General features: G+C 40.7%; 1 protein-coding gene across 1 annotated transcript in view; it reads left to right on the top strand.

Annotated features, from left to right (window-relative positions):
- Nucleotides 1–14,507, top strand: part of maml3 (mastermind-like transcriptional coactivator 3) — a 120,703-nt gene extending 106,196 nt beyond the window's left edge. Inside the window, exons 4-6 of the mRNA XM_008407442.3 lie at nucleotides 4,383–4,616; nucleotides 7,582–7,660; nucleotides 10,485–14,507. Coding sequence (XP_008405664.1) covers nucleotides 4,383–4,616; nucleotides 7,582–7,660; nucleotides 10,485–11,572 — 1,401 coding nt within the window. The 3' untranslated portion in view covers nucleotides 11,573–14,507. The remainder of the gene's footprint in view (nucleotides 1–4,382; nucleotides 4,617–7,581; nucleotides 7,661–10,484) is intronic.
- Nucleotides 14,508–15,202: the final 695 nt, after the last annotated feature.

The raw sequence follows: 15,202 nt of genomic DNA, 5'->3' as shown, positions 1-15,202 counted from the left end.
AGTTTGGTGCTTTTTCTCAGTCAGCCCTTTTTTGAAGGATAATTTCGTCTACAAAGACTTCAAAGTTAATTTTAATTGTTGCTTTATTTATTTATTTTTATTTATTTATTTATTTATTTTGGATATTTAAAATGTTTTCCAGTTCCAGTGTTAAAGGTTAAGTAGAACTGAAACTTTACTGATCTTTGAGAATGTGTTCTTGCATTATTATTTTGCCATTACCATTGTATTACTTAAAAATAGTCTCAAAACAACAACATTATTGTTTATCACAATAACTGCTGGAACAATTTATCGACCAGCAAAATTTGTTATTGTGACGGGCCTAATTTCATCTTCATTTAGTTTAAATCATTGTCACTGGTACTGAGGCTGAAGCTAACGGCTAATATCAAATTCTATATTTATACACTGCGGGGAATGACCTAGGTACTACAAGTATCAAGTGACAGTTTTATTCGAAAGGTCAAAGTAGCTGGAGGCTCTAAGTATTTCTGTGATATGGCCACAAGAAGTAAAACTCATTTTCTATTTTTGTTTACATCTTACAATAGCAATTAGTAAGGTTATCACAGCTAGCATAACTGAAACAGATGTCTATGTATTCCTGAAAGAAAACCATAAGCTAAAGTAAGACATTTCCCACTCCAGCATTTGCCATAGGTTCAAATGCCTGAAGGATAAATAAGACAACTTTTCTTTATGCTGTTCAGCCATCCTGTTATCTGTTCAAGGTCTACTCTCTCTCTCGCTCTCTTGCAGTCAGAATAAACCGCAGACATGTCGCAACGTGTCATAAAAAATTGTGTTGTTACTGAAGTACGCATTACTGAAAAGTTTACTTTCTGAGGCTGGTCAAGATGAAAATTTCCTGATTTTCAGTGATTCTCTAATGAGGCGGTCTTCACTTTACTGCTATTAGACTTTAAGTCTCTGCATCACTTTATCAGATCGGAAACCCATCAAATGTTTCATTCTTGATGCACAGGAAGTTCACTAGTCTGCACTAGACAAAAGTGTCTCCTCTGATTCAGATGTGACAGTGAAGTTGTGTACACTATTGTGATGATGTGATGTTATTGGTTATGGAGTGTATTAAGAGCGTAGAAGTCAGATTTTTGGACTTGGCCCTTCTCAGATTAGCCGTTAGCTTCAGCAAGTTTGACCAGCTAATCTGTATTTATAGTAAATGAATACAAACGGAGAGAAAGAGAGCTACTGAAGTGATCGTCTGATAAACTCAGTTAGGAAAGATTACTAAGGACTCTGACTTGAGTGTAACTCTGTGTTTTTTGTATGCACACTGTGTGAGATTTGTTGGGGTCTGCCCAGCGTTTCGAAGGGTGACGAGGCACGGCGGCCATAACCGGTCCTCCGAGCGCCATCTGCTCATTGCCGCAGCTACTGTTGCCAGGGTACCTGCTCTCCTCCCTTCCATGGCTCATCACCTCCAAGCTCAGACTTGATTTTTTTTTTTTCCTCCCTAAACGAGATCAACACTCAAAGTCTCCCGCTTAGTCCCTCATCCTGCTCTCCTGCCTCCTTTCTCAGCTCACACATGATTTATTTTCTCTTTTCTTTTCCCATCAGGAAGATGCATTACTTCCACCAAAAGCTTTTATTCCGTATGTCCATCTTTCCTGTTTAATCCTTATTTGTGCGGACATGATGCAGGCTCCCTCTGTTTAGAAGGGGGAAATCTGAAGAGAGAAAGGAGAAAGAGAGTTTGGAGGAGGCGATGTTTAGAGAAAAGGGAAGAAAAGAGGAAGAGTGAGATCGGGAGAGAGGGACAGATCGTAGATCAGAACCGTCATGATTGAGCCATCTGCTGAGAGGAGGCCACTGAGACTCTCTCTCACACACACACACACACACACACACACACACACACACACACACACACACACACATTCCTGCGATTAAAGATCTCCACTGCCACCTGTTGGTAGCTTCTCAACACCGCATGCTCTGCAGGCAATCATCTGACTGCTCTACCTCCATCAAGGCACAAACAAGCGAAGATGAGACACGTATCTGTGAACATCGATCAGTCTGGTCTGCTTGTCTGTTAAGCCGGTCTTGAGCGGCTGACTCTGTTTGCTCTTCAGGGTGTTTTGGTGCTCTAATATACAAGCTTTATCTTCACCTTCCTCCTCTCTAAGAGGAGCAGAGTCTCAACACGGATTATGAGGCTTTGACTCTTTCAGAACATGTCGAGGACGGTTGTACTTTACAGAATTTAACCGAGACTATGATTCGGCACCGTAATCCTGTTTTTGCCGTTTCCTGCTCTCCTGCAGGTAAATGTGATTTGCCGTACAAAGTCTGATGGTCTGTGTTTGTTGCCGTTTTACATCAGCAAAGTGCAAACGCTTTGCATTGGCCCTGAAACGTTCCTTCTGCTTCCATCTTTTCAATTGCTGGCAAGCCTAAACGCTGTCCACTCTTGCTCTGCTGTCTAACCTTTAATAGACCCATAAACGCTGCACTCCCATTGGCCAGACCAGGCCATTTCATCCTATTACAGATTAGCATACGGCCGAGTGGAGAGGGAAGTGCTCTTTATATGATAATGAGGAGCTAATGTATGCAGAGAGGACAAACCAGCGCCCCACTGGGAGGACTCAGGAAGGCCCATGTCTGTCTTTAGTTTTGACTGTCTCTCTCTTTGTGAGCTGAAAACCACCAAATACAGACGGAGTAAAGCTGCCACTGTACGAGGATGTGGTTCTGTGAGTGCACTGAATGTTTTTCTCATCTCCACCTGATTCCCGATGTGTCATGATAAAGAGCAGTCAGTGACTCAGAGCAGGATGTTTTTATCGCCTGAAATTACTTCATTAGGCGATGAGATGCTAATGGGACTGTTTTTATTGGGTTTTACCCACAATGCGTAAACAAGGACATAAATAAGACTTGGAAATTTCAATTTCTTTAGAGTGAGAGAGGATTACAGTTCCCCACTTCCCTGCCTTGGCAGAGAGGGAACAGAGGCTGCTGAGAAACCGATCCCGGCATCCCATCAAAAGTTTGTACCAGCTTGTGCCAGTACATTACAGTTTGTCACTCTTCACATCTAAACCCATAAACACAGTACCCATGTCAGAATCCTTTGCATAAAAGTTTAATGTTGCTTTTAGTATAGCACATTTAGGAATTATGAAGATGAGTAAACATAAAAATGCAAAAATTTTATTTTATCATTTGCTGAAAAACATAATTACACCCAATTTCTGTTTTAATTTTATTCAGATGCAAGTTGAAGCTTTTGAAATATAACATGACTCTAAACGAAGCCTTTTTGAAAGCAATATAAACTTTATTTGTCTTCAATTTAGAGCTACTGCCAAAGTAAAGCCTCGTTTGCTCGTTTTTTTTTTGCTGGAAAAATGTGATTCATGCTTCCGTTACATCACATCCGGATCGCTGCAGCGTACGTCAATCTGGGTCGGTTACTAAGTGTGCAGATTAAACTGGCTTCCCATATTTTGAATTGAATTTTCTTTCCTTTTTTTTATTACCTCTTAAGGTTTTTAAAGGGTCTGATCCAGTCTTTCCTAACTGATCTTTTTAACATCTGCTCACCAGTGAGAGCTTTCTGAATCCCTTATATTTTCCAGGAACTGAACCGAAATCTGAAGGTGATCCAAAGTTATGGAACAGTTTTCAGGTCCATTGTGGGTGCACCTCTTACACCAGAAATATTAGTGTCACCACGTAATGTTCATTGGTTTCGCTTGGACTTTGCTCCAAATAGAGCAAAAGACTATGGGAATAGCTTTTATTAGTGACTTTTAATTGTCATTGCTTGATTGTTTTTAAAATGTGCTTTTTGAATAAATTTGCTATTCAAACTGACTTGTATGTTGGTGCGAAGAGTAAGCCGACTTATTATAAAACTACTGCTTATTTGACTGTGTTTAGTGATGGTTGTTTATTCTTGTATATTTTTGTGATCTATAAAGCTCTTTATAGTTGCACGTGTATTTGATAAGCACAAAATAAAAGCTGTGTTTATAGTATATTTTAATATTTTTTTGCTTAGTTTTACGGCAGTAAAATGTCACCATATTACATGTTACAAAGTTTTACCTGAAGGTGTAGTCAGAAGAGATGGCTTGTTTCAAATATCAAGCATTTAATTTTAAAACTACTTGCCATGAAACAAATACAGACTGTTAAAAAGTCAGATGTGAGCAAGGAGCTTTAAAAACAAACAAACTAGTTTTGGTTAGTGTTAGACTAATTCTCCCTCTTTTTTCCAAAAATAATATTTAATAAGACACCAAATATTTAATTTCTAAACGCTTTAGTGTTGATCACATAATTACCTGTTCAACAGTCTTCCTGACCTGTTGCTTTCTTCTTCTTTGATGTTTCAGGAGCAAGGCGTGGTGGGAATGTCCCGGCCACCAGGTGCAATACCCCCTCCTCACCCAGCTGGGGGCATTGCCTCTGGCGTGGGCCCCAGCCAGGGGTCAGGTCCACCTCCAGTCTACCCCAGCAACCAGCAGGCGGCCATGATGAAGCAGATGATGGTGATAGAAGAGAAGAGGATGCAGATGCAAATGATGGAGCAGCAGAAGATCCAGAGGCAGCATCTTCTGGTCGAACAGGTGACAGAAGGACTTTGCAGTCGACCTCCGGCTTGTGTGTGTGCAACACCTAACCCTCTCCTGTTCCTCACTGAAGTCAGGTTGCATGTTTAATTACTCGCATTCAGCCCTCTCCTCACCATTTCCTTTTCATCTCTGTAATGTGTGTGTTTGTGTTTGTGTGTGTGTGTTTTTGGCTCGCATGTCTCCTGCTGTGATAATGTAGTGTTTGCTTTTTATTTCTCCTTCTGAGAGGAATCAAGTGGTAAAGAGTTCTGAACTATGATGTTGCCACCCACCATGTGTCTTTTAATTGGATCAGCAAAAAGGAGACACACACAGACCCGCAAACACAGAAGCGCGTACTGAGAACTCAAACTGCCGCCGTCTGACTGGATATTAGGGCCGAAACGTTTTAGTTTTCTTTTTGGTAATTAATGTATCAGTTATTCCGACAAAGAGAAATGCCACATTCTGCAAATTTTTTTATTTGACTACATGAAAAGATGCAAACAAGCAAATTTGGAAAATACTGTACATTTGCCTAAAATGCAACAACATGCAATTAATTTAGTGTTTGATCATTTGAAGCAAATGATGCATCTGCATGTGAAAACCTCAACCCTTCCTGCTTGATTTAACATACAGTGTAGAGCTAATCAGTTGGCTATTTTTTGGACTAAGTAATTAATAATTTCTATAGCAAAAGGTGCTTAAATAGGATAAAATATTATTTTATTTTTTATGGACTTGAACCAGTTGAAGCTAAAACTACGTCACTTCAGGAGTTCATGGTAGAAGATTTTTACAAAGGGTTTTTTTTTTTATCTTAATTGCAAAATATTCACTTTTTTATACGGTTTTGATTCAGTTGCTGCCACTTTATATCATAAGTGAAGGTGTTGAGGAGTTGCTCGGTGTATGTCTATGCCAGCTTTGCATTTATAGACACTAAAATGTTCACCCATTTTTGTTTTGAATTTAATTCAACTATGACTAGGGCCTTTCTAACACAAATATGTATTGTTGCTTTGACTGCCTGCTTAAAATCGCTGTCTGACTGGAAGGTGAACCAGCGTCTCCACATCCGTGTTCCTTGATCTTCATGACGCTGTGTGTTCACTAGCAAACATCTGCAGTCTTCAACAAACAGCTAGACTTATGCCTAAATAAGTCTAGCTGTTTGTTAACACAAAGATTAACTGTGTTAGATGACATCTGAAGGTGCTCATTTATACAATGTTTCATTTAGTGGTATCAGATTTAGGAGCGATGAAAACTTATAGGGGCCACATCTTTCAGATTGTAAATCAAATTTGCAGAGCTTCATGTTGGTTTGGACATAAAAATAAAATAAATGAAACTGTGTTGCAACAAAAATTTCAAGGGGCGTCATTAATGTTGCAAGGCCCTTTTTCTCCGATTCAGCCGTTTTCTTCAGTATCAACTTAACCGCCATCTGCGTGCGCCCAGCAGTGCCAACACCTGTTTCTAACAGGTTGAACATCTGTCTGAATGAAGATCAACATCTGTTCGTATAGCATCCAAGACCTGTCTGCTCTTTTACTGTACCAAAGCCTGTTTTCTGTATCAGGCGCCTGTTTGGCCTCAGATACGAGTCCAGTCCTCACAAGGCCAGCGTTTATCTTTGCTTTATCAAACAACTGATTAACCTCAACTCTACCAAGCATCTGTCTTACATTTACCTCAACAGCATCATTTGCTGCAAGCGTCTGCCTAACTTCCACTGCACCTACATCTGTCTTTTTTGCACAACATCTGTTTCAATTATCCCGTACTAAACACCTGGATCAGCATAGCTAAGGGGCTGCGAACAATCTCACTTAAAACTAATCTTACATCTGTGGCATCTGTAGTTCCAGCGGTTGTCAACATCTGCTCGTTCATTTTGAAACAAAGGTGTGTCACCGAGTTGCTCGGCTTTTATGGTAAATGCCTCAAAAACACATCTATATAAATATATTTACACTTAAATTTGTTTATAAAAGACATTTTGTATTTTGTTGTGGAGAAAAAAAGACTCAATTTTCAGATTTCCTGAGCTGTAAGAAGGTGGATGTAGTCATTTTTAAGAAGGTAGTTCCATGAATTGAGATGGTTGGAGTTTTAATAAAATCTTATAATCTTGCTGAATTATGTTGCGTTATATTTTCACAGTCTTGCATAAAGGAATTGGATATCCTGGTAGCTTACCCTGGATTTAATTAGTGCAAATCAAATAAAAAATAAACGATAAACTGTATTGAAATGCCTGGGGGGAAAAAAATCATCTTAGCGTCTTAAAGGAAGAGGCCAAATTTTCTTTGGCCATCGACAAACATACCTTAACCAATCCTGTGCACAATACCATCATCAAAAGTCATCATCTTTTAGCAGGTATTGTGTTAATAAAAGCAATTTATCTCTGATGTAGAGATTAAAATTTTAGTTTTTGGGCATATCTGGGGATCACAAGTCCTCCTTCTTTATGTGCGCTTAATTTATCCCAGATTAAAACTGTTGAATGTTTTGCTGTGAAGCTACAGAAATCCCTCCCAGGCTTTCATTCAGAAACATTTTTATAATCAAAATGCTTCCTTCACTCAGTTGCTAATAAAATTAAATTGTTAGGTCTGCATTATATTAGGAAAACATTACACGAGCTTTAGGATTTTGCTCATTCAGATCTATATCAGGTACGGACACTTGCTATTAATTGCCTCTGTATCGGTGTATTCAGAATGTGTTGTTAGACCTAAGAGGAGAGTGTTTGCAAACAAAAAATAATCTTTGGTTCATACTCTAAATTGATCTTATAACTAAAGTAAAAGTTTGTTTTATTCGGATTTTCCCCTTTATTTTTTTTCTCTCATGAATGGTGCTGCATGATGATGTCAAGTCCTAAACAGATTTATCTGACCTGAGAGAAGGTTGTGCAGATCTAAAATGTGCTCATAATTATTTGTATTTGTGTGTGTGTGTTTAGCTCCAGCAGCAGCAGCATCTCCCCAGACAGTTGGGCCAGGGCCAGAGGAATCCATACCCCCAAGTCAATCAGTACCAAGGTAAAACGCACAAAATACCCGAGTTCATTCCATAAAAAGGTAGCAGGCAGACGGACCGTCTCATCTACAAGGCTCCGCCTCACATTTTATCACATTACAACCACAACCTCAATGTGTTTTAATGGGATTTTATGTGACGGAAATACCAAAGAGAAGTGCACTTTTGTGACACTGAAGGAAAATGACACATTGTGACAAACACTTTTTCTGGGCAAGACGATGGTGCTAAATATCAGTCCAGAGCAACAATGCAAAGGTTTAGTTCAAAGCATATTCGTGTGAAGGTCAGGTCTAGTCAAAGTTCAGACTAAAAGTTGGCTGAAAATCTTTGAGAAGATTTAAAAATGAATTTGCCCAGACAATCAGACTGAGCTTTGGCTATTTTACATAGAATTGACTGTAGTGGAGACGTTCCCCAAATATTTGCGGGTGTAATTAAAATAAAAGGTAGTTCTGAAACAAGTGTAAACTGAAGGAGTCAGAATACAAATGCACAACTTACATTTCAAGATTTTTGTTTGCAAGATTTTTGTTTCCTTCCACTTCTTACTGCTTTGTATTGATATCCCTTGCATACAATAAAAATAAAATGCATTGACTTTTGTGGTGATAAATGCTAAATGTGAAATTGAGTCCCGTTGCGACTGACTGTATCTCCAGCTGTAGCTCGTCTAATAAGTTAATATATAATACAGACAACCAGCACAAAACTGTTTCTGCATCTCTCTCAGTTCATGTGTTAGAATCTAAAAGCAGCTCTGACCAAATATTCCTGTCAAACCTGTCCCTGTCGCTTTCATCTGCCTCAGTCAGATATATATCAGTCATTTCTGAGTTGCTCTTTCTCCTCTCTTCTGCCTCATTCTCTCTGGGAAAAAAAAAATCCTGATCTGCCTGTTACCAAGGCAACTTGTCCGTCCTGCATCCCCCAGAGTTCCGGTGAAGTCAGTGAGATGGATGAGATGAGGGAAGTGGGAGTGGGGGGGATGTAAGGGGGTGGGGGGACTGGAAACAAGAGGAAGAGGTAGATGGTCCTGGTAGGTAGAACCTGAGGTTGGGAATGGAGGAGGAGTGAAGATGAGTGGGTGAGAGGATGATGGAGAGATGGAGGAGGGGAGTCAACACTCAAGCCATTTATAGCCATTAGTCTGTCTGCAAGTCTGGGAAGGTAAGGTGGAGAGGAAGATGATTCCAGATGAAACTATTGTAGATATACAGCCAGAGTAAAGCTGTGCGGTATTAGAAAAACATGTGGCTGGCATGAATAAAACAAATCATTAATAAGTGTTGATGTTCATAGAAAACGTAGACCTCAGAAATTTGGTAAACAATTCAGGAAATTTCCAGCTTCTTTGGGATGGTGGCCAGACGTTGCATCAATATGTGGATAATGTCTCCATTTATAAACTCAGCTGTAAGATAATTGATGGATAAAACTGAAGAATTTAAAGAGTCGTCATCCAGTTCAGCTGTCCTGCACGGACCAACTACATATACAATTGCTATAAATATTATATTGGAGCCTGTATGCATACCCTCTGAAATATAGCATCCAGCCAGTCCACTTTGATTGCGGTAATGCGCAGATTGTCTTAGCTGGTAGCATTCATGAGTTTCTTCCTACTCATAAGCCTGGGTTGCATCATCCATCAAGTTCTCACTCATCTGTTACATTTCAGGTCTGAACTTTAAGAAGAGGGATTAGTGGAGTGGTGTCAATGTTGGTCCTATTAAAGGATTTAGAGCCATTTTCACTTCCTCAGGCTCCTTCAGTTCTGCTTTAATAGGAGAAACTGTGAAAATGAGTTGCTGGTGCTCAACTGTTTTTATCTGTGTCATGTTTTGGCGAACCGAGGTAGACGGGACATATTTTTGAGATTCCGGAGTTCATTTGTCACACGCGCTGTTATGCACGCGTAGCATACAGTGAAACATGCCCTGAATCACTCCTTGGCTGGAGGATAGACGGAAGGAAAATATAAAACTAGAAATCGCAAGAGGCAACCCAGGAAATGTGCTGAGGAATAAACAGGAAGGAAAAATGAGCAACCGTGACTGTCGTCGTGGGTAGATCGCTGGCTGAGCACAAATTTTCAGTGTCGTCTTTTATCAACAGTGGATATATTGCAACTGAATGATGAAGTAAATAATAAATAAAAAGATGGTTGAGGTGGGAAGCGTCTTGGATCATTTTAATTATTTGATCCATCCGTAGGTCCTGTTGGTTACAATTGTGAGGCCAAGATGTGATGCTGATGATCAGAATGCTTTTTACAGCGGCCATGTTGCTAAGTGTCACTGGGTGGTAAATCCACTTGTGACCTGAGAAAGTATGTGAGTAGAGCAGGTGAGATCATCCGTAAGATGAATCCAGGTGTGTGATACTGTTTATCTTTTCTACTGGACCATCTCCAATGAAGAGAGTAGAAATGACTTCTTTCTGCAGTGGTCCACCACCGTCTCCTCTGTTTTATTCTGACATTCAGGAGGAACTGTTTTTTTCTGGTATCTTCTGACCTGTATCCTCCACATCTTTCATGAAGTCTGTCTCACGATTGTTCAAACTATGAGGAGTCACAGTCGTAGATGTAAAGGGGCTCAAAACACAACAACCTTGTGGGACTCCAGTTTGGAGGGTGATGGTCCTGGACAACTAGAGGTCCACCTTCTCTACAGGGGGGACTACCTGAGGGGAAGTCCAGCACCATACAAACAATTTCATAAACATAATTCCTAAACCTCAGCATTTATTTGTATTTTTTTGTCTATCCCCATTTGTCTGTCTTTTTTATTTTTCTAATATCTCTTTACTTTGCATTCATAGGTCCTCCACAAGATCTGGCATCCAGAAACCAATCGCTCCAAAATATGCGGTCCTCTCGTCTCCTCCAGCAGCAGCAGCACAACCAGCAGCAGATGGTCCAGATGAATTCTGTTCAGGCTCAAGGTGGCCCAGTGGGACCTCAAGCCGACATGGGACTATCCTATGGCACCCAGGGGTCCAACCAGGGTGCCTTATATGGCCTCAACCCTTCAATGAGCCAAATGATCCACCAGCAGCAGCACCAGAACCAAAGCGTCCAAGCCTCCATGGGTCTTCCACCGCAGCACAACCCTGCCGGAGGGCCTCCTCGGCAGGCAGGTGCGGGTCCTGGACTTGGAGGTATGCCCGGGGGCCCCGGGAGCGGCGGGGCTGGAGCTTATGGAGGGCAAGGGATGTTAATGAACTCCATAGCTCAGCAGCCCCTCAAAGGCCCCCCCAAAGCCCAGTCTCAGAGACTGCAAAGCATGCTAGGAGGCGGAGGAGGTGGAGCGGGGATGGCAGCTGGCGGCTGGCCGCAGCAGCAAGGACAAGGTCTGCAGGCCATGGGGGGAGGAGTCGGAAGGACTACAGGAGGAGCCGGAGGAGATATGGTGGGGTTCACCTCCTCCCAGGGTTACGGTATGCAGCCGGGTCAACCTCCACGTATGACTAAGCAACACTTTCCAGGTTCTGGACAGGCTGGCCAGGGAATGGACCCCAGAGTGGGCAACCCGGCTGCAAGTATGGGCAGCCCAATGATGCGCCCTCACATGGGCAATCAGCCGAGGACCAATCAGCCCCGACCCATGGTCATGAACCAGGGGATTAGCCAAGGGATGATGGCTCAGGGGATGTCTGGGATGGGAGCTTTTGGGCCGGGTCCAGGAGGCCCAGGAATAGGGGGAGGAGGAGGTGGACCCTATGGACCAGGAGGAGTTGCAGTTGGGGGTCAGCCACAGGGCTACCAAAGGACAACCAATCAGGACATGTCATCCTATGGGTACGGGGGCGGTCCCTCAGGAGGGGGAGCCTTTGGTTTGGGTGACGGATCGGGGGCGGAGCTGGACTCGGGTGACGGGTGGATGGACGAGCTTTTCCAGAACCAATAGCCAATGGGGAACATTTTCAGAATGAACTCAACTTTGGGACATAACCTGAGAAAGTCCAACAGAAAGGAAGACATGACAAAGACTGGCATGTTTTGTTTTGTAAAACATGAGAGAGATTATAAATAAGTTCTGGTATTATGTTTTCTGTGTGTGTGTGTGTGTGTGTGTGTGTGTGTGTGTGTGTGTGTGTGTGTGTGTGTGTGTGTGTGTGTGTGTGTGTGTGTGTGTGTGTGTGTGTGTGTGTGTGTGTGTGTGCGCGTGTGTGTGTGTGTGTGTGTGTGTGTTTGAAATGGAAGGAGCTCTCACATGTCTTGTGCATATTATTGAAAAACAATATAAGAATTAGGAGATGTGTTTTGTTAGTTTCACTCTTTTCTCCCCTGGAGTAAATTTTCCTTACGTTCTAGTGTTTGAAAGCGATTCCCGTTTGCACCGCTTAACTTTGAACCCAAGCTTTTCCCAAACCGCAGGCTGATGAAGAGGAAGACGATATCGTTCTCAAGACGACAATTTATTTGTGCGACACCCTGCTCAGTGCTTCTTCAGATCTCTCAACTCTGTCCTCTCAAAGCTCCCATTTCCACTCTCAGCTCTGTTTTCCCCCACATATATAAACATACACTCTCACCCAAATCTGTACCCATACTCTCCCTCCAGAGACTCATTCATCACTCACAGCACTCTTTTCTCTGTTTATATTGGGCACATCGCAACAGGAGAAATGATCTATTGTGCAACACAAGCACAGGCTAGCCTCTTGTGCTTTTTGCTAGGCAACCCACCCATAATTTCTCCTTTTTTTTTTTTCTTTTTTTTGAGGGAGTTTGTTTCATTTCCTGCATTGTGTAGCACTGTATGATGGTTTTGAGTGAAGAGAACAAAGTGAAGGACAGAAGTGGGATAGGACAGACAGCTACAGCACAGCATACACAGTGACAACATACAAAGACGCTAACGTGTGTGAACCAGTCTGTGGGACACAAGCCGCATCCCATACATCAGCCAAAAATGATCGTTGGGCCCTGAATGTACTCAAACACCACAAGTGACTTTATTTTGTTTTGAGGGGAATTCCTAGAGAAGCTCACCTGCAGTGCCTTGCAAAACTCCTTCAACTTTTCCATATTTTGTCATGTTACAGTCCCAAACTTTAATGTATTTTTTATGGTGTTTGTAAAAAGTCTTGCCACAGTTTCCAAATTGGATTTAAGTGTTAATTTAAATGTCCGATCTAAACCACTACACTATATCTCAATAAAGTGGTAGTGAATACAAATGGAAGACGGACCATTCAATAATTTTGTATTTTGTGAAATTAAAAACCATGCATCATTTTTCTGCCAATTACAGTTATGTGCTTCACTGTGCTGGTTGATCATCACATAAAATCCCAGTAAAATAGTCTAAAGTTTGTGCCTATAACGTGAAAGAAATGTTAAAAAAAAAAGAAAATTGAGGAGTATGAATACCTTTGCAAGGCAGTGTAGTTTATTCCTGCTTTATCTCTTAACATCATCGCAGGCTCTGTCCATAGCCCGCAGTATGTCTGTCCATCCTCCTGTCACAGCGCAGCCTTCCCATCAGCCCTGCTTTACACCACAGCTGTAACTGTGCTGCACTATTAGGGAAAGAAACACAAGCAGCCCTGTTTTAGTTCACAAACCACTGCTCAAAAAGTTGATTTTGGCCTTGCAGGCCAACAATATTTAGCTATAAAGGCTCTCAGTGGTTCGGCTTTACGTCAGCTGCTCATGCTTTCATTCACCATCACCTTCATCAGACTGCCTCATCTTGAGCCCTGAAATGTAAACATAAAGATATAACATAGGTTTTTATTGCTGTGGTTCTTGTCAACATGTTACATCTCTAAATGTTTTGTATTATTCGGTGAAAGACAAGAGTGTCTGTTTTTAGGACAATGATGTAACCTACAAAACCAAAAAAGCCTTCTGTTCTTATGGTTGTTGTCGTCGTCGTCGTGAAATCCAGCCCTTTAATAGAACTCGGTCGTCCTGTAAGCGTTGCAAATGAGGCTCTATTTTTTTTTTTTGTTACTTTTTTTTTTTTTGTCACATGCGGATTTGTTTGCGGGGTTGTAGCACTCGACCAGTTTTCGTCAAGGAAAAATGGTTGAATAATTTAGACCCCGCATCAGCGCTTTAAACTCACAGATTGTCGAGTCTGCTTTCCAGGACAAAGAGAAAAAAAGGAATTTCATTCTTCCAGAACTCCGACGTGCGCCCAGGCAGGCTCGGACTTCAGTTCCACACCAAAGTGGAAGGAGAAAGGTGTTTGAAGGCCCTCTGTGTCCGTCTTGTCCTTTTTAGAAGTGAGAGGTCTGAGATCTGGTTTGGAAATGATTTCAGACAGAGAACAGAAGCTTCCTCCAAATATCACAATACTGGGACCAAGTCTGTAGACAACATTTTAACAAAAATGGTTGTTGTTGATGTTCTTTGTTTTTATTTTATAATTTTGTTGATTTTTCTGTTTTTTTTTTGTTGTTTTTTTTTTACTGGTGCTGACATATATATGTGATTATGAGAAAAAAGTATATAAAAGATGATGGCTATTTGTAAATATGTTTTTACAGGTTTAAATACATCAGATATTACAGTCTCTACTCTGTAAAGAATTTACTGTTTGTTGAAAAATAGAGAAGTATTTTTATTTTTTCTTTTTCGGTTTCACTTTTAATCCATCCGAGCTATGCCATTGCACTTCAGACAATGTCTTACTACTAATTTGTATTGTAAACCTCCTCTCTTTATTTTTTTTTTTTAGTTTGAGATTTTGTTCTTAAGCAGTGCTTACTTCTTTTTATCTTGTACAGAATATTGAAATGTTAACAAAAGAGAATTACAGAAGATTTTTTTGTTTTTGTTTTTTCAAAAAGATACAATAAAAAGAGAATGTTCTCGCTGGTCATATTAAACTGATGTTCTGTTGTTTATAGGGTTCCTTTGAATTGTCAACATCTTTAGGTATCTGCAGTCATTCTTTGTATTATAAGAATTTTTTTTTTCAAATATTGACACTTTTGTCCTCACTCTTTAAAGGAATCATATGTTCATTTCACTCTATTTTTATTTAAAATAAGCAATTGTCAAACAGTTAATATTCAATACAGAAAGATTTCCAGTGTCTTTATAAAAGAGAAACAGGCCCACAGCATCACTGCTCCTCTGCTGTACTTAACAGAGGGGTGTAATATATATATATATTACAAAAACACTCCAAATATAAAACTCAGGAATTAAAATTTCACAACTACAAAAAAAAACTGGGGTACATAATGACCAGCATCTGAAAAAAATAATCTATGTTCTCCATTCTGAGTTAACATTTTAACAGCAAAATTTGTGTTGCTAAAAGTGGTGATCACACAGTGTATTAAACATTGTTGCAAATGTAGAATACTAAAGGCGTTGGTATTGTATGTCATGGTAGCTGGTGAGTATTTATCGATAATTCAGCTGCATTTGCTCATTTATACAGACCTGGGATTAAAACTGTTCAGCTGTTTGTTCGGGGTCTTGCCTCTTTTAGACTAAAGGTCTAAAAGAGTTATGCACATGCAAAATCACACTACAGCTACATGACAGTCTTCAAGGGTTTCCTGTATAGTTC

This window comes from Poecilia reticulata, chromosome 1, assembly GCF_904066995.2.
Source record: "Poecilia reticulata chromosome 1, P_reticulata-male-v2, whole genome shotgun sequence".
NCBI lineage: Eukaryota > Metazoa > Chordata > Actinopteri > Cyprinodontiformes > Poeciliidae > Poecilia > Poecilia reticulata.
The sequence above is the reverse complement of the archived record's forward strand: the minus strand, read 5'-3'. Positions and strand labels throughout refer to the sequence as shown.